Source organism: Strix uralensis, chromosome 16, assembly GCF_047716275.1.
Source record: "Strix uralensis isolate ZFMK-TIS-50842 chromosome 16, bStrUra1, whole genome shotgun sequence".
Lineage (NCBI taxonomy): Eukaryota > Metazoa > Chordata > Aves > Strigiformes > Strigidae > Strix > Strix uralensis.
The window spans coordinates 7281666-7306184 of NC_133987.1; the positions used below are offsets into that span (position 1 = coordinate 7281666).

Genomic DNA, 24519 nt, shown 5'->3' on the forward strand with positions numbered 1-24519 from the left:
GAGAAAGCAGAGAGCCCCCAGTGCCGACGGCGCACAAGTCTCCCGGCCCCACGCACGGGGCTGGTTTCAGTTGAATTATGCCTTGAGTGATGGTTGTTTATATTCCTCTTGCTCGGTCCTTTTCTATTATAAATATCCCCAATCTTTTTTTAATCTCAGACTTCCAGTGTACTTCTTTCTCCCAGCCAGTAACCTCCAGGAGTTTCATCAGACTTCAGTTTGTTGGCTTTTTGGAGCTAATGGGCTCATTTTACCTTCTCCAGCTCTTTCACACAGAAAAAGAACAAGGCATAAACACTTCCGAGACCCATCTTCTCCACTCTCTCATTAGATGATTTTTTCCATCCTTGGACTGTATATTTTAGATTTTTTTTTTTTTTTTAATACTTTTTGGAAATAAACCACCACACTTTCAAAAGTGACTTCAGAAACCAAACCATTACTGTCTGTGAGATATACACATCTAATAGTACGTATGGAGATGGTCAAAGCCAAACCCATCTCCTCTGTCCATCCACCAAGGCTGGTGGGGTCACTTCAATCCAGAACACACTTAACTCCTTCAGCATTGTAGTCTAGCTGATAAACTCATCCCCACCACAAATCATGGTACACATCAGGTCATTAGACTGCAAGAATTGAGGTTAAATAGTCATTATTTTATGTTTAGAAGGGAGAGAAAATGGCAAAGCCATGCTTGACTGCCAGGGGAGGAAGGTGGTAGACACAAGAAAACCTGAAGGAACCGGAAAAACAGCTCATTCTCTGCACACAACCAACATCGCACCCGAGAACAATCCAGCTCTGTGATGGACACAGCTCACTCGCAGCAGAACAACAGCAGTTGTCAGCTTTGTGCACTTATCTTCCACCCTCCCTTTTCAAACACTCAGAGCTGAGAAACGAGCAGTGTGTGAAGCAACTCTGGTTCCAGAGGAAGTGGTAAATTTAGTCATTGGGGTTTTTTTAAGACACTTCTGCATTTTCAACAGAAATGACAAAGTCTTAAACCTTGTAAAGCAGTGCTGTGAGCCAGATAATCCCCTCCAGAGCACGGCCTGCCTCAAGCCTCAAGGCAGCAATACAGTTAAGAGTAACTAGACCACGTGAATAAAATAAGTTATGTGCAAATGCCTCCGTGAGCCACCGAGGCTCAGAACTGAACTTCAAAAGGTACAGTCACCTGGAGACAAGGATCTGCGCAGAAGCCAGACCATGCTGATACCTCGGGTAAGTGCGTTTCATTTCTCCACCAGTCATTACACAGAATTTTATAGGCCAAGCACTCGGCTCTAACACAACATGCAGGCCTGTGTAGCTTTGTGGACTTACAACGTGATTTGCTTTTAATTTGTCCTCCTAAGATCAGGCTCAGCAAATTTTTTGCCTCACTTTCCGTGTGCAGCTTTCCACCCCATATCCTAGGCACTGCGCTCGGAGAAGTCTTTGTACAAATCCTAAAAAGTAACTACAACTACTTCTGGAAAACTATGAGTCGCGAAACAGACAATAAAAAAGACATTCAGGCTAATCTGCTATTATTACTGGATTAAATGCTAGGCAGACAGAATTAAGAGTACTAGGACAAAATCATTTATCCTCCAAAATCATCACCTCAAGGGAACAATTCCTCTGAAAGAAGCCCAGCTGAATCTTCATATCCAGATCATCAGATCTCCAAGTCTTCAACTGTCAACTTCAAGAAACTTTTAGTTAAGATGAACTTTTCCTGTTTTAAGGCCTTAAAATATCAGTGCAGGGTTTTCCCCTTCTCTCTCCGAGTTAATTCCCTTAATACTCCTTTTTTAATCACTGCTAATGAGCACCAAAACAAAGAATCAGTTTTTCTTTTTTTTTTTTATTATTATTATTTCTAGCAGACAATTTACATAAAATTCCCCTTTTAAGTTAGTGATTCATAACTTCCTGCAATAAACTACTTAAGGAGCAGCTTTGGTAAAGAATGGAATGAAACAACCAACCAAAAAAAAAAAAAAATAAAAGAACAATCACAGCTGATTTTCAAACCAACACAATTCACCAAATTTAGATTCAAAAGAAAATCTGCCAAGCTGTATTTTCTCAGTGTTTCCAAATATTCCACCTTCCTCCTCCCTTTTCGGGTTTGTGCAGATGTGGGAGCTGCATTCTGTCAAGCAGTTTGTCCTGCTAGATCACGGAAATCCATCTTTACATGATTCGTAGACCTTGAATAGAAGACTCTAAGGTCTTGAAAGAGAGAAAATCTTAATCACATTCTGCTACAGTATCCTGTGTTAAATAATTCAGTGTAAATGCTGATGCTAAGAAAAACAATTAAAAACCCTGAAAACTTGAGATTAGACTCATATTCAAGAGCCAGTGATCACTATAGTCACTTCATTTCAATCTCATGCATATCTATACCAATGATTCCACCCCCTCCCCTGAAATTGCATTAAAGCAGCTTAAATATCACCTCAATTTCTTATCTGGCTCCTGTCCCCACCAGAGCTTTCTGGCATCAGAGAATACAGACAAACTTCTTTTCCTAAAGGCCGTGCAGAACGCTCGGCAGCCTGGGGAGGCCAGTAGAGTCCTCTGTTGGCCACTCCTCAGCAAAGCAAGCACTTGCGCTATTAAATTCTTCCAGGGTTTTCAGTACAGTGCTTACTCTATTTTCGAACTGTCTGAGGTAAGTTCTTACTACTTTGGTAAGCTAATTATGAGAGGGCGGGACCATGTTCTGCAGAAAGACAGTGAGCAGAATCCAAAGGGATGGGAGCAAGAAGAGGCAGTGGGCTGTGTCGTACCAATGACAGTTGCAGTCTGATTGTGGCTGAGGTAGAGGTTGGAGAAGGAAAGAATTAGTGGGATTCATTCCTACAGGCACATTAAGCAATTCCATTAAAAAACTAAATTGGGATGAGCACCATCTGCTAAACAAAGTGTATCTGCATTTACGCTGAATCTTGGATCTGTCTTCCTTATGGAGTTCAGCAATAGTCTTGAATATTCCAGTCTGGATTTCCTACTGCTAGTAAAACCTGCATTAGGGCTGAGCCCCAGAAGTTGATGCTAGAGATCAAAAAAACCCCACCACTGCACCCAGTGCACATAAACATGGTAGTAAAAGCATACCTTGAAATCCCAGATGGTCATTGCTCCATCAATGCCGGTGGTGCAGAATTTACGACAATCTCGTTTGTCTATCTCATAAATAGACACTTGGCTGAAAACAGAGTGATAGCTGTAACACAGACACCCGTTCCAGAGAGCCAAAAAGCTGGGGAATTTGGGTTGAATTCAACTCCTACTCTCTCAAAGGGAGACATGAGTATAGCAGAGCTTATGCTAGATTTTTGGTACAATGCTTCAGAAAAATAAGCAAAGAAAAAAGATGTTGAAAGCTCTTTTTATCGCTTGGTGACTGTAGCCTAAACATTCTCCTTGAATAAAGACATTGTTTCAGAAATGTTAGCATCCTCTGGGTTCACATACTTTTTTAAATGCAAGGATGTTTTACTCGATTACCCAGAAATCCTATTAATAAATACACATGGAAATAGCATCTGAAATAGGAAGCTGGTATGCGAATTCCTGTTTCAGGTGAATTCTGCTGACTAGATTTTGCACAGTGCTACAAAACTCTTGTGAACTATCTACATATTTGATAAGATAACTGTGTTCAAGATACAGAACACATTAAACATGAGCAAACAGCAGTAGCCTGCATGCCATGTTAAAGATTAACTTGACCAGCTTCCATGTAAGTCCCAGAAATAAGACAGCTGTTAGTGACAGACTAAAATGGAAAGGGGATACCAGCTAAACCCATCTGGTACAGCAAATCTGAGCTCTCCTAGGGTTTGCAGTACATCCTGGGAAACCAAAGCAACAAGGGGAGCATTCCTTCCCCTCGTATTGGCAGCCAAGACACTCACGTTATACTGTTTTGGTGCAGTGTCTCCAGGGTAGTGTTACGATCTTCTGTAGTGGCTCTTTTATCCATGTTTCGGAAGCGTTCCATAGCAGAAATATTGCGCTGGATGCTCTGTTTTGGAATGTCTAGTTTGGAAACGAAGGTCAGCAAGCCACGGTCATCACAGTTAAAAAGCATTGGGCAGCAGTCATGGCCCTGCAACCAAACATCATGAAAACACGTTAGGAAACATAACCAACATAATCACCATTTCATTTTTCTGCTGCTGTAAATTGCAGAAATGCAAAGACTGACACTATGGAAGAACTTGATTATAACTAGTTTTGTAATGTATGGTGTTTCTCCCTCTTCAAAACACTACAACATTCTACAAGAAGAAAATAATAGACACTTACAGCTGCCACCACACTGTTCTCAGAGACAAACGACACACTCAGGAGTGGGAGGAACTCTGTTTTCAGCTGCGAAACCCTGAACACAAGAACGTTTGTTAGAGGACTTCATTGAAACCTCTCATTTTTGGCTCCAACAAAAAATAGAGAGCGTTCCCACACAAGGATTATTGGAAAAGAAGTCAGTGTAGCTCCGTTGTCCTGAGGTGACACCAGAAGCTTTGAATTTGTAATAAAAAGTTTTAACGTAATGAAAGTGCCCTGGAAGGTCTATAACAAACATGAAGTATTCCAGGTGAAAGGCTGAAGTTATCTAGTATTGTGTGTAAGCAGTGGCAAGAGTTTAAAAAGAATACCCCCAAAAAGGTTTAAATTGATGAAGCTATTAATTTCATGGACACATAAAAAACACTTGAAGTGCTTGACATCATCTTTTCAGGAGGAAAAAACCTGTATGTTAAATTAAGTCAACTTTTGTGATTTTATAATAAATGAGAAATGAATTCTAGGACACTTTATACTTGATGATATCCCCAGCCAGGTACTTATACAGCTGTAGCCATCTGAACCATACTTCAAAATGAAGCACAGCAATGCCTGGATGATCCACCAGCCATCTCTGCTATCAAAACATATGGGAAACCTTCTCATCCTTGGTTAGAAAGCCATGGACACTGAAAAGTTATTCAGATCAAGATGAGGAGCAGAAGGAGGAACTGTTAGTGAAATATTTTGTTGGATTGGAAGGTGTAAGTTGAAACATTTCAGCAGCAGTGTCTTAAGGACACTGGCTAGAATTAACATTTCATGAAAAGAACAACTTATTTTCCAGATGCTGGTTGGGGATAGGGTCTTAGTAGTTACGGAGTGAGCATGTTTCTGGATTCTTCTGAATCCATTTACAAGGAAATATTGTTTCCCCAATCACTGGAGCGGAATGTGGCGGGTTTTTTTCAAATACTTTTCCCACCTCCCCCCAAATTGACTATACCCTCACTGAAAAATTCTTATAAGAAATTTAAATTATATAATCTAAAATTCTAAGAATCTACCTTTCTTATACAGGCCTCAAAGAGGCTCCTGGAATCTACAGTAAAATTATCAAAACTGGAAACAGCAGTCACAGCTCTTGTTGCAAACACAATATTCCACATACTGCTCCCTTCTATGTCAAAGAACTAATAACTAACAGAAAGAACATACTTACATCATATTTTTTGAGGCATCAGCAACTGACACAGTACTATCATGACTGACCCAGGCTAGGCGGTTACCGCTGGCAGAAAAACTGACACTATGCACCCATCCGCCACTTCCAGCACCCCCAAATTCTGACATCAGCTGCCCAAAAGGCATTTTGGAGCCCCATGGTGTACTGGCTGGTTTTTCATCCACTTCCTTAATGTAAGCAGAAAACACCCTGCAAATACAAGATTTCAGCATGAATAAAGACAGAAAAAAACCCTCCTGGGAGCTGTGTATACATTTCACATTGGAAGCAAATAGATGCATTCTAATTCTACCAAACTAAAATACTACGGTATCTTTAAACAACAAGCCACTAGTGACAGGGAAGCTTCAGTATACAGAGAGAAAGCAATAGTACAAAGGTGTAATGCATACAGGTTTCTCATAAATGCTGCTCTTGTAACTCTCTTTTTTTTTTTTCTAGAAGATGGCACAAAAACATACATTGTCATTGCGTTTTCCACTGTGCTAAGATTTCCCTTTCCTCCTTTTGCAGTGCTAATAACTCTCAGAGTCAATTCTTCAGCAAGAGAAAAAACAAATTGCACTGTATAATTAGAAGCTAGTACAAACACCTACAAAATTACCCACTTTTTAAGAACATTCACTTTTTAGCAGGATTTCAAAGAAAAAAAAATGTTCAAATGCCAGCAAAGGGGCTCTGAGCCACCTTATTCTGGCTCATTACTGAAAGAATGCCTCGAAAACCTGAAATACCACAATGTTTTTATAGGTTTTTTCCCAGCACTACAATTTTCAAGATATGTTTAAATAGAAAGCCTCCCCCTTTCATCAAATTCCTTCTGCATGATTCAGACATGCCACAATATGGTGTTCTTGACTGTTACCATGGAAGTTACTAGGACGTCACAAACATAGGATTAGAGTCCATTGAACAGGAGGAGCAAGTGAGCTACACCATACTACTACCAGAGAAACATTTCTGTATAAAGGAAAAACCATGATCAAATATTCATGGTTGCAGTCAAACACAAAAAGGGATTATTTTATACTGAGTTTAAGGAAACGTTGCTCTCTGCTCTCTGTTTTTCAAATCTTTTACATGTGTGGGGTATGCACTTCAAAAGGTACCTATATTCAGCTTATTCAAATAAAGCTTATCGTCTGGAACAAGAAGGGTTTAACTGAAGCTATATTAGGTACAGATTTTCAGAGAATTAAGTATGAATTTATATTTGGCTCTATCAGTTTAAATATAATCTAATGATAATCCTTCCACAAACTTAATTTTATAGACATCTAAAAGGACAGTTCTTTTAATGTATGGAAATAGGACGATGTTTAAAGCAACAGCCTTTGACACAAGGCAGAAAAATCATTCCTAAGTAGTGAAAGACCTTGAAGATAACTGTTAGTTAAAAAAAAAAAAAAAAAAAGTCTTTTCCCCTTACTAAAGTCTCCATCTCTTTTAAAACCAAAATCATCTCAGCTTGAAGGCCCCAACCTTCAAAGAACATTGGGAAATGACTTTCATTCCCACGGCAACATTGTTCCATCAAGAACATAAAATTCACACCTATGCGGTGCTGTTAGCTATATATATATTTCTAAAGACAAACGTAAAGAGGAGCTCATCTAGGCCAGCCACCAAAAAAACCTCTGCTGAATACCTATCAACCTGGAGCCTCTTCTGCCCTCCATTCTTTTTCCAAAATGTCTCCCACTTAGCTGCTTATTAGTTGGCAATGGCTCTGGCAGATCCATTTCATAATTTTCTTCAGAACCACCTTTCAGAACAGATGCATACTTCAGGCCCAGATATCTTTATTATCTTTAATATGTAACTGAACATTCCCTAGAACTGGCATTCTGCAGATCTGTACTCATCATTTACCAAAGAGATTATTCTTTCATAGGTTTTGGGAAGAACCAGAAACATAAACCCAGTACCAATCTCCACTACTTTTCCTTACTTTAATGTTTCTATATGGAGATTTCCATGATAAAAGCAGCAAGATTATTAAATGACTCATCCTAAAGTACAAGGTTAAGGAAGAGCAGAAAGTTTCCCAAATGTTTTAAACCAAGATTTGCTTTTTTCAAAATGTCCCCCATTTTCAGAGAAATAAGATGCAGGACAGAAGGCGTTTTCTTATGGGAAACAAAAGACTAAGCAAGTCTTCTAGAGAATGCTCCTAGGAAATTGACTGAGCCACACCTTGACTTTCTTCCAAACAAAAAAAAAAAAAAAAAAGAAATCACACTGAACAGAAAATTATGCAAATCTAACTTCTCAGCCAAAACAGAAAGAGGAGATAATCAGGGATGCAATGTACGATGTACAACAAGCACTGAACAAAGCCTGGAGACAAAAGAGCTCAAGTCCAAAGTAGCAGATGGATAGATATATATATTTCAGCTGACCTAATGTCAGTCCCAAGATGCTTTATGAGCACACATGAAAAAATTTCCACATGTGAAAAGCAGCTGCTTCTGGAAGATGAATGAGCACATTTTACATCACGTTTTTTTGTGAAAGGAAGTGAACATGTATAGTTTATCTAATTAAAACCGGAGATAAGGCAGGAAAGGGAGACAACTCTCCTCTTCATCCCAGCTTCCATTTAACGTCTCTCCTTACATAAAAAGGTATCAAAGGATAGAATTTAGATGCATGGGTTCCATTCTGAAATAAGGAATGTAACAGTCAATCGCACTTCCCCCTCCCACTCCTTCTTAGTCATTTTTAGTACACACTTTGAAGCTTAAAAATTGCCCTATTACATAAAGAATTTAAGAAAAGCAGCTTTCATTATTATTCAAGGTACAAGTGATTAAGTAAAATATGAATTAAAGTCAACCACTCTGGAGACAGTTCCCCATGCAGGCTTCACTGCCGTGACCCCAATCGCTCAGCACAGAGCAACTTGAAAGACCTATCCCTCACGGTGTAATTTCACAATCAGTTTGAAAGACTATGCCCTCCATCTCACATGCCACTCTGTTTTTACCAGTCTCTTTTTTTTAATGCTCTTGAAAAAATGTGTCTTGTTGCGTTGGGTTTCAGGTGGATGAATTCCCTGACCCTGCTCACCACAGGGCTGCAAGAATGTTAAGGCTGACACAGGCAAAGGGGAGAGAACAAGTGACTCAGGGAAGGAAAAGATGAGATACTGCCTTTGAAAGTGCCAAGTTACTCTGAATTTTGGAACTGCACCATTAGGATATTGCTTTTTAAACTCTAACTAGCAGTGTTGGTGTTCTACAAGATAGCACCTGCTAGTCTAATTTCAGCCTAACAACTAGAGCTTAGCACTCAGCGCATACATAGTACTACTACTTCTGTGTACTGCTAGTAAAGAAACCCACCAATTCATTAAATTGAGGCATGAAAACCTTGACAGATACATGCTAGTAGTCCAAAGTCTGCATGCAGTAGCACCAAAGCCAAAGTTTCTCAAGCTGGATATTTTATTTTGGTAACAACAACAGTATGCAATGAGCCATCTTCTATTCTAATCGCAAATGCATGATCAACATGCCCATGCTACTGACTAACTTGAGACAGTGATCCAAATTGATTTACAGATGCTTTATTTTCTCTCACCTGCACTTGAAGTCACAGGATCCCGCAGCCAGCAAAACATTGTTGGGGTGCCAGTCCAGGCTAAGGACAGTGGAACGAATGGGCTTTTTAATGTGTTTGCTCACCCACCTAAATTAAAAAAAAAAAAAAAAAAAAAAAAGTTATATGACTCTGGACTCCCCCAAATCCATGAAATACTCCTCAAAAAGATCACCCCTTGCCCTAAATCACCCCTAAACACATCACTTTTGCAAAATACACATTATGCCTAAACCTTTCATATTTCCTTGTAGAGTCTATGAACCTTATATGGTTATCTTAATTAAAATTTTTAATCCTATGAACAAACTCGTGTTAAATATGCATCTCTTCACCTGAGCCCTATTCCCCTTCCAAGTAATTTTTATAATGCATCAGACAGAACTTCTTCATGCAAATTTTGCCTGGTCCTTTACATTCTATGAATAAGAGCTCAGTTTTGACTGTGATATTGAGCTAAGAAGCACTGTTTTCTTATATCACTAAGTACAAATCCTCTCTATCTCCTTCCAAGGAGTTTTACAGTCATCTCTCTTGCCTACTGACTTTCCTAATGTTTAATAATACAATAACTGTAAAATGTAACACGTAAATGGGCGAACTGCCAGTGATATGACCAGTTTATACATCTCAATTATTTGAAGTACAGTGAAAAGTGGTCCTGATGTTGAATGCATCAATATTAGCCTAAATATGTCTCAGCAGATTTAGTTTGTTTGAACTATTTACAAAACAGTAATGAAATCTGTTATTCACTTGATGGCCTTTGGGATGATGGTGCTTTTTCTTTGAATTTACTTTCATCAGGCACAAGCAGTTTTAAGGATCACATTAAATTATTTGTCTCCAACATATGGGGTTTTGATTCTTCTGCAGACAAGCGAAGCAGAGAAAATGTTAATAACTGAATATGTTGGAAAGCATAAAAGTCCAAAACAATATTTAAAATGTACTTTGCAGATGGTATCACTGTTTACCATCTCCACATGGAAGACTGCATACAGCACAGCAGACACCTGTGTTTTTATGCATGTTTATGCAACCCAAAACAACAGATACTCAACATACTGACTTCACCTACAGGTGATATGGTAAATGTAGCTCCAACATGTGTCACTACAAATGTAGATCCATTACAGATCAGAAGCACTAAGTTTAGATACCAAAGGAAAAAAAAGTTAATAGTGGAAGTATTTGTGATAGTCCTGTCTGAAATATACAAACTATGATAAAAATACATGACAGACTACAAACAGGTAGATGGCAAGCTCAAACATCTTCTAATAGACCACCCTGGAGATAAGTGACAGACTTGCATTCTTTAATGACAAGAAATGGCCAAAATAACCTATACGGAAGTCAGAATCAAGTCAAGGTGTCTTGATTCATTCTGGAAAGAGGTAGTGGTGGGCAAACATTTCTGTTTTTTCAATCATACAGTTGTGGTAAAGAAATTTTTACTCTGCAGAAATTCTTGCACTTTTAGAAAAGCAACATATATTCATGGCAGTCAGTCGGAACACATCCACATTAATATGTATAACCTGAAAACAGGCTAAGTCTATTAGGTGCTACACCAGAGTAAAGAAGTAAAAGAGGAAACCCTCTCCGTAAGATGTAAAAAGTCCACGAAGGAACTGATGAGGCCTATCCCTCTACATTTCCTGAAGATTTTAGGAATTGGGCAAATAGTAACCTAGTTACCACCATTAAAATCCAGACTTCAGCTTCCCTGTGCAGACGTTAAAGGTATAAATGGAAATTAAACAGCTCACCAGTCATTTTCAGATTCAAAGTAGCACACAGATATAAGTCGAGCTCCACTTCCCACTGCAAATTTATTCTCCAAGGGAGACCATTTCACAAAGGTGGCTGCACGATTAATTCTCAGGATCACAAGGGTTGGTTTCCACACGCCGTCTTTCTGACTCCAGACATAGGCATTACGGTCTGCACCGCAAGTTACAATGCGATCACTTTTGGGAGCCCAGTCAATACCTGCAATTTAGAGTTCACATTAATAAACTTTTCCCTTTAGATACTGTTTGCTTTACAGTTAAGTCAAAACAGAGCCAGTCTCACAGCCTCCTACCACAGAGACACTTATTACTGTGATGTTAGTATTCCCCTTGTTCACTTATTCTCCAGGCACCATTTTCAACTGTTAGGGATATCGGTTTGTCCCTCCAGCTTTCATCCAAACCGCAGATCCCAGATTCCCAGCTCCCACCGGGAATTTGCCGGCTGAGGAAGCCCGCCCTGACAGGCTTGCCAACAGGTGGAGCTCCGCAGAGCGGCTGAGGCCCGTCTGCCTGCACGCTTCAAACCACCGACTTCTGCAAGAGACCCGTTTCAACAGCTGAAACCCAGCAATTCTGAAACTCTGCACAAGCCTCTCACATAGTTGTCTGCTTGCTGCCAGACCGCAGACGTGATCGAAAAGTTTAGATAGCAGGGTTTTGGTTTTTTTGTTATAAGTTATCAATCTTTATATACTGATTTTTTCCATGCCTATTCATTCTGAGAAAGAAACATTTACCAAACAAAAATAACAAATTCAAAGAAGGAAACAAAGTCTTTCATAAGCCTGCCATTGCTTCTTTCCCATCCTATGCAATGAAGGATGTTCTCCACTGGTAAGACCTTCCAGTCTTATTTTTCATCTTTCCTTTAGCATCTTTCTTTGAGATGCAGACTGCAATCCTGAACTCACCTGCCACAAAATGATATTTCAGTGGTTTTTCATAACTGCGTTCAGTATTAAAAACACTCCTTAAGCACACAAACTGAAAAAACAATAAAAGATGTGGAAAGAATTTGTACTAATTTTATCATATTATTTATATATGGTCTATTTCAAAATAGGCTTATGCTTTAAAAGTTCAACTTTGAAGAGGCTGGTAGTCTGAAACCACAGTTATACAAGTCAATCTAGCACTGCTTTTGAAAGGGGAACCATCCTGCCTCTCTTGACTTCTCTTGCCTGCCACCTCCCTTGCACCAGCACCGGTGTTCTGACCCGTGGCACGTTCAGCTTTTTAGCTTAGCACAAAACTAAGCCGGCAAAAAGAGGGAGTAATGCTTTTCCTGTAAGAGAACAAAAGCAGCTCACCACAAATCCCTGAATCAAGACACAGAAGGCAAGGCAAGGGACCTTGTCCCTTGTGATCAGAAGCTGGAGTGGCAGCAGTTGAACCTCTCCCGTCAGAGGCAACAAGCGGTTTGATCAATCTCCTGTGTCTAACCACAGTTTAAGTCTACTCTTTACAAAAAGAACCACAGCATTTAGTATTCCAAAGGTATACGCTGTGCAGGAAAGCAGGGAGAGCTCTTTTCCCAAGTCATGAATATTTGGCTTCTAACACTAACAGGTACGAGTAAAATGCAGAGAAATGTCTTTGGGGAACAGCATGCCATTTGTAAATTCAGCCCAAGTGACTCTTCACAAAAGAGCATGTACAGTTGTGCTCTTTGACAGCAAGAATGAGATAAATTGAATAAAGTTCCTGCAAAATGCTGTTGGGCAGATACTTCTGCCCATTAGTGAGCTGAGAACAGAATAAAGGATATTGCTGTTTTGGGCAAGTGCTTGTATTAATTACTTTAATTTCCTTAGAGAATAAAGCCCTTGTAAAAATATCACCATAAAAAAACCAGAAATATAAAAGACTACCACAGGACAATCACATTTTAAAATAAGTAACACCTTGTGACTCATTGTGGCAACTCTTGTTACATTTTCATTGTGGATCTACAGATACTCGGGGCCTACAGTAAAATGGGCTCACTGATGGTCTGTCATAAGTCCAGGACTGACCACTTCAAGTCTTTATACAGTCCCTAAAAAAGGATATTTATTGCTGTCGGAAACCACAAATCAACACAACAGTTATATACTTGACGAAGTTTTAATACTAGCACTTGAAAAGGAGCAGCATGTATCACCAGAAGAGTTTGTGCCACAACCAGATTACTTCAGTAGACTGAAATTTTATTCTTATTATGTCACTACAGATGAAAAATAAGCAATAGATAAGAAAAGCTCAGTTACTCTACCAAAATGTCTGGAAATGAAATAGGGCTTTTCTTCCTAACATTCATTGCATGCAGTCCAGAAAAACACTGCAAAGCTCTCCGTAAGTGGGAATGCCAACCTATAAAAAGATCTATTTACTCAACACTTGCAGATTTCCTGTTCAGATTCTCAACTGGGGAAAACAGGGGGCGAGCAAAGTTAATGTCTGGCACAGCACAACCTTCTCTTACCTGTAATGTGTCCATTGTGTTCCTTTAGCTCGTGAGCCTTTACCCACTGGTTCCCGCTCTTCTTGTAGATGTGGACTTCATGATTATTAGGGCTAATGGCAATTTCTTGAAGAAGAAATAAAGCAATCCAATAGTACAGAAGGCTTTTCAATACCAAATGCTTTACTTGGAAAGACTTTGCAATCTAATACCTCTATTCTCAAATTTCAGAGCATTACATGGGTTTTGTGAACAAAGGGCCAACATCCCCAGATAATCTTAAATAATGACGGTCACAATGTGGTCAGGAATATACTGCACTAAAAGACAATACATTTGGAACATAACAGTCCACATTATAGTAGAAAACCAGGCTATTAAAAGAAAAGGCTGGTTTGGGGAGCATCAAAACAGAGGGTCAAAGAGGGTAAGGGCCAGCTCATTCTCATGAGGTGCAGACAAGAGGCAAAGCTTTCTGGAACACTAGTAAGCCTAGATTTGCTCATATGCCAGAGATCCGGCAACGGATCCAGCATCTGAAAAGTTCAGATTTAGAAGACACGTGCTTTTTGGATCCTAAGTGGAACATTTAACATGTAGCATCATATATTTGACCATACCTTCCCTAAACGCGATCCAGAAGATCACAAACTGACAGCAAAGAGAAAACAGCAATTGAAAAAAAATTAAAAATTAAACTAAAATATTACTTACGGGTACGGTCTCTGTTCCATGCATGGCAGGTGATTGGCTCTAGTAAAAACTGATGTAGAGACATTCCGAGTTAAAGATATTCCTATGTTGTAAAAATTGAAAAAGCTGAAAGGTGTAAAATTTAAAACAAAACACTTCAAAATTCGATAATTATTGAAACAAAATCAGCCTTCAACAATTACCAAGGTAGTTTCAGTCCAGTATTACAATTTACTTACAGAAGATCACAACTTACTCAGTAAATAAGGGCACTAAAGAGCTGCCTTTGCCATATGCCCTGATATCTTCAGCAGGCTGATGAATTTTAACTGTCCTGCTTACTACAGCTAATTGCAACTGCCCTAAAAGCCGTATACGCTTGCTTCTGCTTATCCTCACAGAGAGAGAGCTGGTTCTTAGGAAACCTAACAAATCTAATAATTTTACTACAGAAATAGAATACTTGGGAAAAAAAAATAAAACCAAGGGACATAACTCAGTGAATTGATTCGAAAGCCTGACATGTATCAAAGCTCACAGGCAGCACTACAATGAAATATTTTTCTTGTCTTTTTCAGGAGGTTAAATTGGTGTGTCCAGAACATTGATATGTAACTGTACTCTGTTGATGTATTATTTGATGAAGCCATTTACATGTATCCTAGGGAGAAATTATTAAGATTAGTAATTAACTAATTACTAATGTCTTCAAATTAATTCTAGCACTAAACTGTTTTACAGTCAGGCTTCTTCCCCCATGACATTCAAACGCTAATTGAACAAGCTGAATCATTCTAGTTTTAACTATTTTAATTTGTTTAAAAAAAAGCCAGATACCTATTTTTTTCTTTAACTTATGACTGCTACAGTGCTGAACACCTGAAACTGGAGGCCCACTGACCAGCAATTACAAAGTTGTTCAAAATACGTATCATATTGTATGTCCTGTATTAATCAAGGGCAGCATAAATGGATGGAAGATAACATCGTAAAAACTCAAGGTCACCTGTAATAACTAAAATGTGCATAGTTCAATACATACAACTTGGATTTGTCAATTCCTTTCATATATTCCACTCATTTTCATAGCAATTTATTCTTGGCTGATGGATCAAAGTCTTTTTACCCCTACATATACATCTAAAAAGAAATGTCTCTGTGATGTCATTCCAAGACATCCACACCCATTATAGCCTGAAATTACAACATACCCAAGTATGGCCATGTTAGCAGAGGGTGGAGACTTCAGGACAAGGTAGGAATTTGGAAGCAAACAGGAAATGAATGGCAGTCCAACAGAAACTTGGGAGTGAATGAAAGATGAGTACGCTCTTACGGAGCTTAGCGATTACTATCACACCACTAGTTTAACAAATATGCTGAAAGTGCTGAATCTTGGACCAGAAATGATAAAGTACTTCGCCAATGCAAATAACTGGAGAGACTTTTTCTTTTGTCCTTTTATTTTAAGAAATCAAGCACTGCTATTTTAAAGAAACACAACGTACAGTTGCATTTCAAATATACTTCAAATATAACTTTTAACTATATGAGCTTTAAGTCCAGTTCATCATTTTAACCAGCACGATTTTCATGGTTCTTCTGATAATCATATTCTACCAATCAAGGAAAGCTATTAAATATATTCAGTCCTAAACAAAATAATTACTTTTTATTAATGTGAAAACGCCGACATAATCCGAGTTACCTTTGACCTTGGACAACCATGATTTGAGATTCCATGTGTTAATATAAGCAAAACACAACTGCAAATTACTTTTTCCACAATCTTGCTTTAGTACATGCCAACATTCAGTAGCAGTACATTTCCATATACAGGAAAAGTTGAAGAACTGTTCTACCAACAAGGAATGCTCAGCCTTTTCTACTCTTTCCAAAATAAAATGTAAAAATATCCAATCTCCCCTCCCCAAGGAACGCAGCTATTTTGAAACACTTTCTAATACTACCCTGGTATTTTCTTCACAGATTGCCACTACACAGAAACGATATGGTCCCATCCTAACTTCCAGTTCAGATTTTTACTAACCTACACATCGTTCCCAAAGATAGCCTAGACAAGCAATATGATCCCTTCCTTCCCATTGATTTTCTTGAGCACTGTAACTTGTAGCAAGCACCTGTTTTCCATTTTGGTTTGGTAACAAACTCATAAAAAACAACAGTGATGATAATCTCAAAAAGCACTACTATTTCTGTCATCTGACAGTTGCAGTGCTATTTTCTTTGGGAAGATAAATCTTGATGAAGCCTTCCAGTTATACTTATTCCTTACCAATACATTGACAAAATCAAACTCACATTTCACTGGTGAAAATGCAACTGGCTCTATGACTCTTGATATAATTTATATGTAGTAAACCCCTCAATGCCTTTCTGTCAGCCAATCTCAGAATCTCACGCAGGGAAGATACTGTTACAATAACTTTGTTAGCCAAGTACTTAACGCAGCTATCCTTCATCTTTTTTTCAAATGCAAAGTAACTGTCCTTGAGTTTCAATATGATTTTTTTAAAAGGGGGGGGGGGGGGAAAGGAAATTTGCACCTTTGTACAGCAGGAGTTCTTTCAGTATGCAGACTGAAAAAATCAAGGTTGGGCAGCACAGGACACAGCTGCTGTCGTCTCTCAATGGGGTGAGAAATATGTGGTGTAAGGCAACTAGCAAGGATGCAGACTCAGAAGTGGAGATAACAAGTGCGTGTGTGAGAGAGAGAAAGGGATCTTTTTAATCCTTGCCTATTTTCAGAGCACCTACATCACTTGCACACATCTGGAAGAGAAGTGCCTATAATTAAGGACTGCCTCCTACTACTGTCAGTCCCTTCCAAGTCACTCAGCGCAGCTTTCCCAAGAGGGTGACTCCTCACAGCAAGCCTACTGACACAGGACACCATTAGCATTATAAAGCCGACCGCTTTGGGATGGATTGCGGGCTGCGGCCCTGCCCGCGCTGATAACACAGGTGCACGGCGCTGCTGCGGAGGCCCCGGCGGGGCAGGGGCAGGGCAGGGGCTGCCCCGCCGAGGCCCGCCCAGCTGCTCCCTCGCCGGCCCCATCCATCCCCCCGTGCGGCCCCGTCCCTTCAGGGCGAAGGAGCTGAGGGGTCCCCAGCGCCTCACCCTCAGAAGGGGGTCCCCAGTCCCCCGCCCCGTGCAGCGGCAAGGCCGGGCACGGCCCCCCCACCCCCAGGCAGGTCGAGGCTGAGGTGACTCCCCCCCCACCCCTCGCCATCCCCTCAGCACCGGCGGGCCTGCAGGCTCCCCCCGCCCCCCATCCCTCTCGGGGCGGGGGCAGACCGGCCCAGCGGCGCCGCAGACAGACAACCCCGGCGCGGAGACTCACCTGAGGCGGCGGGAGCGGAGCGGGACTCGCGGACTCTGGTCAGTCAACGCGACTCCGCTCCGGGCGGCGGGAGAGGGAGCGGCCGGCGGCAGAGGCCGAAGGGGGGGGGGGGGGCCGGCACTGACAAGGGAGCCAGGAAACGCGCTACTGCGCCTGCGCGCCGCCCGCCGGCCGCCCCGCGGGCTGCGCCTGCGCCGCCGCCGCGCTGCAGGGGCGGGGGAAGGCGGGGCGCGGCGGGAGCCGCTCTGCGCCTGCGCGGCGGGAGGGCGCGGGGCGGCGGGCGCGCGCCGTGCCCGCGCCTCACACAAAGGCGGCGGCGGGCGCGCGGTGGGGAGTGCGCATGCGCAGTGCGGTGTGCGTCCCCCTCACTGAGGGGTGGGAGAGGCGGGAAGGGGAAGGTGTGAACATCTCCTGGGGAAGGGGGTTTTTTGTCATCCCTGGTGCTTTGTGGCCTTGTGAGGTGAAGGAGGTTATGGCTGCCCCTGTTGGAAGGGGCTGTCTGGCTGTGGGGAGGCCTAAAGCGCTGCTGGAGGGACTAGTTTGTGTGAGGTCTCCTGAGGTGAGGGGCGGCAGGAGAGAGCGTGGAGGCTTGGTGAGGAGGCTGTAAAGACTTGAGGGGAGATCATTTGGGCTTCTTCAGCATAGCTTGACTTACAGAGGGTTGGAGAGCTATCACGCTAGGAGTCTTTGTGACCTTCCTCCCTTTTGGAGGGTGAAGGATGGAAGGAAGGCATTCCCTTCCACTGCAGGGAATAGCAATCCTATCCAAACTTACTCAGATGCTGTAGGACCTTTCCTCCTATCTGGCTGGAATATAGAAGTGCATTCACAGTACTTTGCCCTACTCTTAATCCACTTGAGGAGCAGCTTGTTGTTCGGGGTCTCGTGGTTTGGCTCCTATAAAACTTCAAACTTCATTGCCTGTGAGGTTTTGTGAACTCAAGTACAACAACAAAAAAAAAGGCAAGTCTAGGGGAATGGGGAGATTAGTGACTCCCAGATATACAAAGGAGCAATAGAGTAGTGGGTTTAATTTTAAGTCTGAAAAAAATAAACAATGTATAAACATCTAGAAGAAGGTGAATGCTAGCCAGTATGGCTTTGTCATGAATGAATTGAGCCAATCTAATTTCCTTTTCTGGCAGCATAACAAGGCTTGCAGATAAGGGAGAAGCAGTATATGTCATATATCTTGATTTTTTTAGAAGAGCTTCTGACACTGGCTTGCAGGATATTCTAATAATAAACTGGAAAACCGGTCTAGATGATACCGCTCTGAGGGAGTTGCGAAACTGGTTGAGGAAAAAATGTACTTGGTATCAGTGCTTATACAGGGAATTACCCTGGGTCTATTACTCATCTGTGATGAAATAAAGAATGTAATTACGGCATTCGAAGATGAGATCAAGTTTGAAGGCAGAATAAACGCAGTCATGGAACTTGGATTCGGTGGGAGCTTTATGGAAAAAGTAGGATGTGGTTCAGAGGCAGGTGCACTGCTGTACGCTTTAATGCAATCAACTTCAGAGTTACAAGATGGAAGAATGGGGCAGCTGGCTGTGCTGCAGGAAAGGATGGAGGGCTGCTGTGGGTTGTAAACTGGATAGGAGTCCCTAATGTCTTGCTGTTGCAGAAGAGACAAACACCATGCAGGCCCATATAGGTAAGAAAATGCTGGTAACACATACACAGGAATCCTGCGCTGCAAAAGTATGTCCAGTCCTGGGCTCCACACATGAGAAATAAAGATGGTTTGGAGAAAAAAGTGGCAATAATGATCAGTCTTTGAAGACGTGACTTTTGCTGAGCCTGTTGAGAGGACAGAAAGCAGGAAAGATGTGGTAAGTCTTCAAATAGATAAAAGGCTTCTGCTATGAGGAAAGGAACAATTTGTTCCTTTATGTCCACTGGAGGTAGGGCGAGAAGTCATAAGCTAAGATAACAGCAAGGCAGATCTAGGTTACAGTGAAAAAAATTGTCAGTGATTCCTTTGAAGTAGTCAAGCCCTGTGTTGGACTGACTTGGCAGGACGTAGGGCTCTTCTTCGTGGTTTTTAAGAATGGATCAGACAAGTATTTGACAGAATGGCAAAAGTGCAATATAAGATCTTGCATTCGGGAAGGAGGCTGGAGTCAATGGTCTAAACCAGTGCTGCTACAGTTCTGTAACTGTGAGATATGTAATCATTGCAGCCCTTATTGGCTTAACGATAAAACTAGATCAGCTGCACAGATTAAAGATACGCAACCAGGCTAAGTAAAATTACGTAACAGCAAAGAAATTACGTTTAAGTATGGTTTTATGTTTACAAAATGATTTTCACCAGATGGAGTGAAAGTATCTAAATGAAGAACTCTGCCGAATTTTTAAGCATTAATAGCTAAGGCCCTGTCTCCAGTGAAGCTTTCTGGAGAATTTTCCACCATTTTTCCTGCTGTACTGCTGATACAATTATGCTATGCTAATCTGGAAAGGATGCCAATGTTTTTGAGATTAGGGCCTCAGAAACAAGACTGAACTGATCTTAGTGAAAGTAGTTTAGATGCAGTCTGACCTTAAGATATATATGAAAAAAATGTGAGCTGGAACATCCTCATGCAGCAGATGAATGCAGATAGGTAGCAGCCAGTCAAAAAGAGGTCTTTTTTTAAAAAAAAAAAAAAAATATATATATGTTTGTGTATATAACAGTGTGTGTATATATATACTGTTACATATACAAACAGGTAACTGCAGATGAAAATATTTGCCTCGAGGCATTGTAGATGTGCATTGTTTACCCTAGTATCTGAAAATATAGCAGTTCCCAGTATAGCGCTGTATGATGCCTCATGTTTAAAAGAAAGATGCTGCAAATGTAATTTTTTCCCCTAATTGTGTTATATTCCCTCTTTCTCTAGAACTGCTGTCTAGATCACAGTAATTTGTCAAAATCAGTTTTTATCAGTAATATTCTTGAATTATCAAATATTGCCTTAAGATTAGATAAAGTCGCTGATGAACTAAATAACAGCAAATTTGGGATTTTTTTTAAGCAGGGAAAGATGATGCATCCCAATGTCCTGCTTTTTTGCTACTTAAAACTGTGTCCCCCTTGCCGACTCCTGTTTTAACTTTGTGGAATCTGTGCAATGGTCATAATACAGAATGAGAAAGAAGAAAGACGGCTCCCGCCATGTGCAGCTTGACCAGGCTTTTTCTGTGCAGTCTTTTTGCATACTGGCTTTCTAGGTAACGATGAGCTTGATACTGACGGCTTTTCCCCTGCTGCCAGAAGAGATCTGTGGTGAAGCAGGTAGGAGCGTGCCTGCTCTGGTTGCCAAGCCCCCAGGCTTAGGCTCTAAATGGCCACCTTCGGAGCAAAGTGTAAAGTGTGTGACATCGGGCAGCACCCGCGCTCTGTTAGCCTGCTTTTCAAAGGTTGTATGCCTAAATGCATTTGTTCCAGTTGTCCAAGCCGGGCTTGGTGAACAACAGCAGGGGTGTTTGGATGACAGCAGTGTTTTACTCTAGCTCCTACAGAAAATGATCACTAGAAAAGAAACAGCAGCAGTGTTCATCACCTTTTTTTTTTTTTTTTTTTTTTTTTTTTTAGATTATGGCAGCAAAATTGTCCACTGGCATTGTTAATGTTGGCTGGTTCGAGGCATCCCTGAAGGGTCAGCCCTCCTAGTTCTGGAGTAATTCTCCCACAACCAACAAAGTCTCATGTCCTACAGACTGTATCCCACTGTGCTGTCACAGGAGCTGTTTCTGCCTCCCAACTTGTTAGAATTTGTTCTTTCTGTGCTACTCTACTCTCCTGTTGCAGCACCCCGCTATGTCTAGCATCTTAGTTTTGTGCGGCAACCCAGAATGCTCTGTTCTGCTGTCTTGCTGTGAACAAATTCAAGTTTTTCCCCATACAATAAGCTTTATTAAGAATGTGAATGAAGGCTGCTGATGAGAGGTATTATTTGCAAGAGATGGCCCAGATTGTACCTTCTATCCCTGACTTGAAAAATCCCAAATCTGTGTTAGCACAGATCCTTTTCAAGTAGTGTTGGATATCTTCTATCATTCCAGGTGTACTTGAGAAGCATATTTGCAAGTTTTAAGATCTGACGCACAGATCATTCTTCTATCTGCGGATCATTGCACACTTTTTTGTCTTCTAGGCTTTTTCCCAGGTAGGCCACTTCTTGATATCTCCGACCTGTTGTTTTAATCAGTACTACAGCAGTTTTTCAATGGGTGGCTCTTGGCAAGATACACAGTACTCAGGAAGAAAAGAGGAGACTGAAGCTGTGTTGCTGTAGCATCTTATTTACCTTTCAAAGCCTTGCTAGGAAGGAAGGTAGAAATGCTCTAATGTCTAGGCACGTTTGATAAGCAGTGATGTGCAACCCCTTGTTTTTACACCAGGGGAAGGAGGAGGAGAAGTAGGAATTGGGTGGTACTTGCTTTGTATGGTTTTGGCCCCTGTTTTCCCTGCTAGACTGCTGGAATGTACAGAAGTGTCCTGGAGTACCATGCCAGGATGAGGTGGGCTTTTTCCTAAGATTGGTCCTTGCTGTGCAATTTTGGTGCCCTTGAGAAAAGATGTAGCCCTTAATGTGCATCCCTTCTGGAAGTAGAAGGATGCTGCTCTTTTCCCCTTTCTGTTTTACCATTAGTGGAAACACATCTGTGCTAACCACTAGCCATTTCAGAACTGGTCTCTCCGTAAAGAGACTTGTGGAATATCTCTGTTCCTTTTTGTAGGAACTGCATGAGTCAGCTGGTGTTCAGAACACGCCTATGTTTTCCTCATCTCCATCCCACACCCTTTTCTGCTCTAATAAATTCATGCCAGGTGGGTTCAAACATGTGAGCTCCAGCTTCGGTGCCTATTCCTGAGCCGCTGACAGAGAGGAAGAGGATTGAGGCCCTTGGATAATCTCCCCAGAAAACGAGCCCTTGGCTCGCTGAGACACAGTGCCTGGTGTGCAATTTGTTTTGAGCCGATTCAGCCATCCTATCTCCCTCTCCTCTGCATCATGCAGTTCATGTATGGTCTTCCTTTACTTGGCCAGGCTCTGGTTAGCCTCCTGTTCCTGTACCAGAAAGTTCAACAGGAGAAATCTTTGCACTGGAAAAAACTGACCTGGAATATATCTGATACCTGTACATAATGACATCAAGGTGAAGAGTACAGTCACGACCCTAAAAATGGTAGTTAATAGGTAGTTTTTAACTTGTGTGTTCATGTCTGTGCACATATTAGAGGCTGTATTTGAGGACAGGAATTGGCTGCAAAGCAGGGAGAGGAGAAGAATCCTTTGTAGAGAATGATGCACACTGTCTCAAAAGGTGCACACAAGTCTACAATGGGCCACATGTCTGGGGATGCTGTTGGTATAAATTGAATGTGTGCTTCCTGCAGTATGTGTTCCGGAGAGGCAGAATGCCCCTGGAGTGCCCAAGGTGTGATTGTGTGATCACAGAATTATCTCAAGTTGGAAGGGACCCATAAGGATCATCGAGCCCAACTCCCAAGTGATGAAACACTGAGCCGGAGCAGGGAATACCTGCTGCCTCCTCGATCTGCCTCAGATTCTAAGTTTACAGTTTGTTCTACATCTTTTCCCGTTGCTCCTGCATGCACTAGTTGGTTTTGTAGCCATCTTTTGTGGAAGACCGGCTCCTTTAGAGGCCTCATGCTCTTGTGCAGAATTTTCAGTCTCCACATGGTGTTTCTGTCAGGAGTCTAGCTCTATTTCCAGTTCCTTAATCTGAAAAGGAGCAGAAGGATAATTGATGTGCAGTTATGAGGATGAGAAGAACAGGAAGATGGTATCTACCCCAGGAATTTGAAGCTACTCATGCTCTAGAGTTTTGTTGCAGTTGAAAAATAAATGGCAAGTCATGCTGCTGATGGTACACTTTGCAGATTCTCCTTCGTGGGTGTAGATCAGCTGCTGACACCATGGCTTGTTACTGCTGTGCTCAGGCACCATAACGATTCTGATCGATGAGTTGTGCACGGGGTGCAAAGTGCTGCGGTTCTCTTGCGCTCCAGTGGGTTGAGAGTGTCCTACATGCATCTTTTCTGCCTAGTCTAGTTATTTCCTTAAATTAGTGCATTCCCTTTGGGACGTGTTGATTGTTAAATGAAAATGTTCTTTTTTGGGTATTTGTGCTGAATGTGGAAGCTCAGGTGCAGGAAGGAGTTTCACAGCTGCTCTGTTGGAATGATCTTTCTAATATATTTGTGTATGTTTTTCTTACCCTGGAGTTTCATGATGGTGCTTTTTTTTTCTCCTTTCAGGGCTAACTGCTCAGCCTATTCCATCTTGACTTACAGGTCTTTTATTGCAATTTAATAGTTCTTCTTAATCTTTTCCAGGTGCATGTAATGATCCTGCTCCTGACATGGATCTTTTGTCACACATGAAGCCTGTGAGGAAGGTATGAAACAGATTGACAGCACAACTATTTGTACAGATCATTGAAGGCTAGGATACATAGACCTGATATCTGTATGTCACCTTCTGAGAAATTTTGCCATATCTTTAATTTTTCTGTGTATCATAGGCTGCCTTTCTAACGACTGGATCCACAGTTCGCTGAAATCAAAGGGAGTGATCCCAGCCAGCTTGGACAGCTCTAGATCTGACCATAAACCAGGTGGTGGTATGCTCGCTTAGTACCACTGGACTAGTTAAAGGTATTATCCCCACCTGTTATTAAGTCAATAGCTTTAGTTCTAATGACACTTCAGGCTTTTATTTCTACCCTTCAGTGGAAAGAGGGTGGCTGAGGGCGTGCTGTAGATGGAAGGTGAAGATATTGTCTGAACATGCAGCAGCTGAAAGCACAAAGGTGGCAGAAGGCTCAGCCTCGCTCTGGGAGGAAAGGCTGTGCGTTAAATCCACAGCTAGCTATGATATTTCTGAAGTGCCAGTTGTCAGCGCAGTGCCAAAGGAGCAATCTGCTCAGTGCTGGCAACTTTTCTCCCCTCTGTGCCAATTACGAATGCCATTGACTAGCTAGAGGGGGAAGCCAGCCCACTCTTTGTGGAGGCCTGATAGGTGTGATGAGTGGAGT

General features: G+C 41.5%; 1 protein-coding gene across 2 annotated transcripts; it reads right to left on the bottom strand.

The window, feature by feature from the left end:
- Positions 1-1838: 1838 nt before the first annotated feature.
- Positions 1839-17562, bottom strand: ARPC1A (actin related protein 2/3 complex subunit 1A). 2 transcript variants are annotated; one of them, XM_074885997.1, is made up of 10 exons: positions 17452-17562; positions 14108-14212; positions 13415-13519; positions 10924-11146; positions 9131-9238; positions 5522-5734; positions 4318-4393; positions 3924-4117; positions 3121-3211; positions 1839-2229 (listed from the first exon to the last, which is right to left on the bottom strand). In XM_074885997.1, exons 2-10 carry the CDS (start codon positions 14169-14171, stop codon positions 2191-2193), a joined length of 1113 nt encoding a protein of 370 aa, XP_074742098.1. In that variant the 5' UTR covers positions 14172-14212; positions 17452-17562; the 3' UTR covers positions 1839-2190. The 2 variants fall into 2 exon arrangements, with proteins under 2 accessions (XP_074742098.1, XP_074742099.1); XM_074885998.1 differs by having other exon boundaries at positions 14108-14189; positions 17452-17553.
- Positions 17563-24519: the final 6957 nt, after the last annotated feature.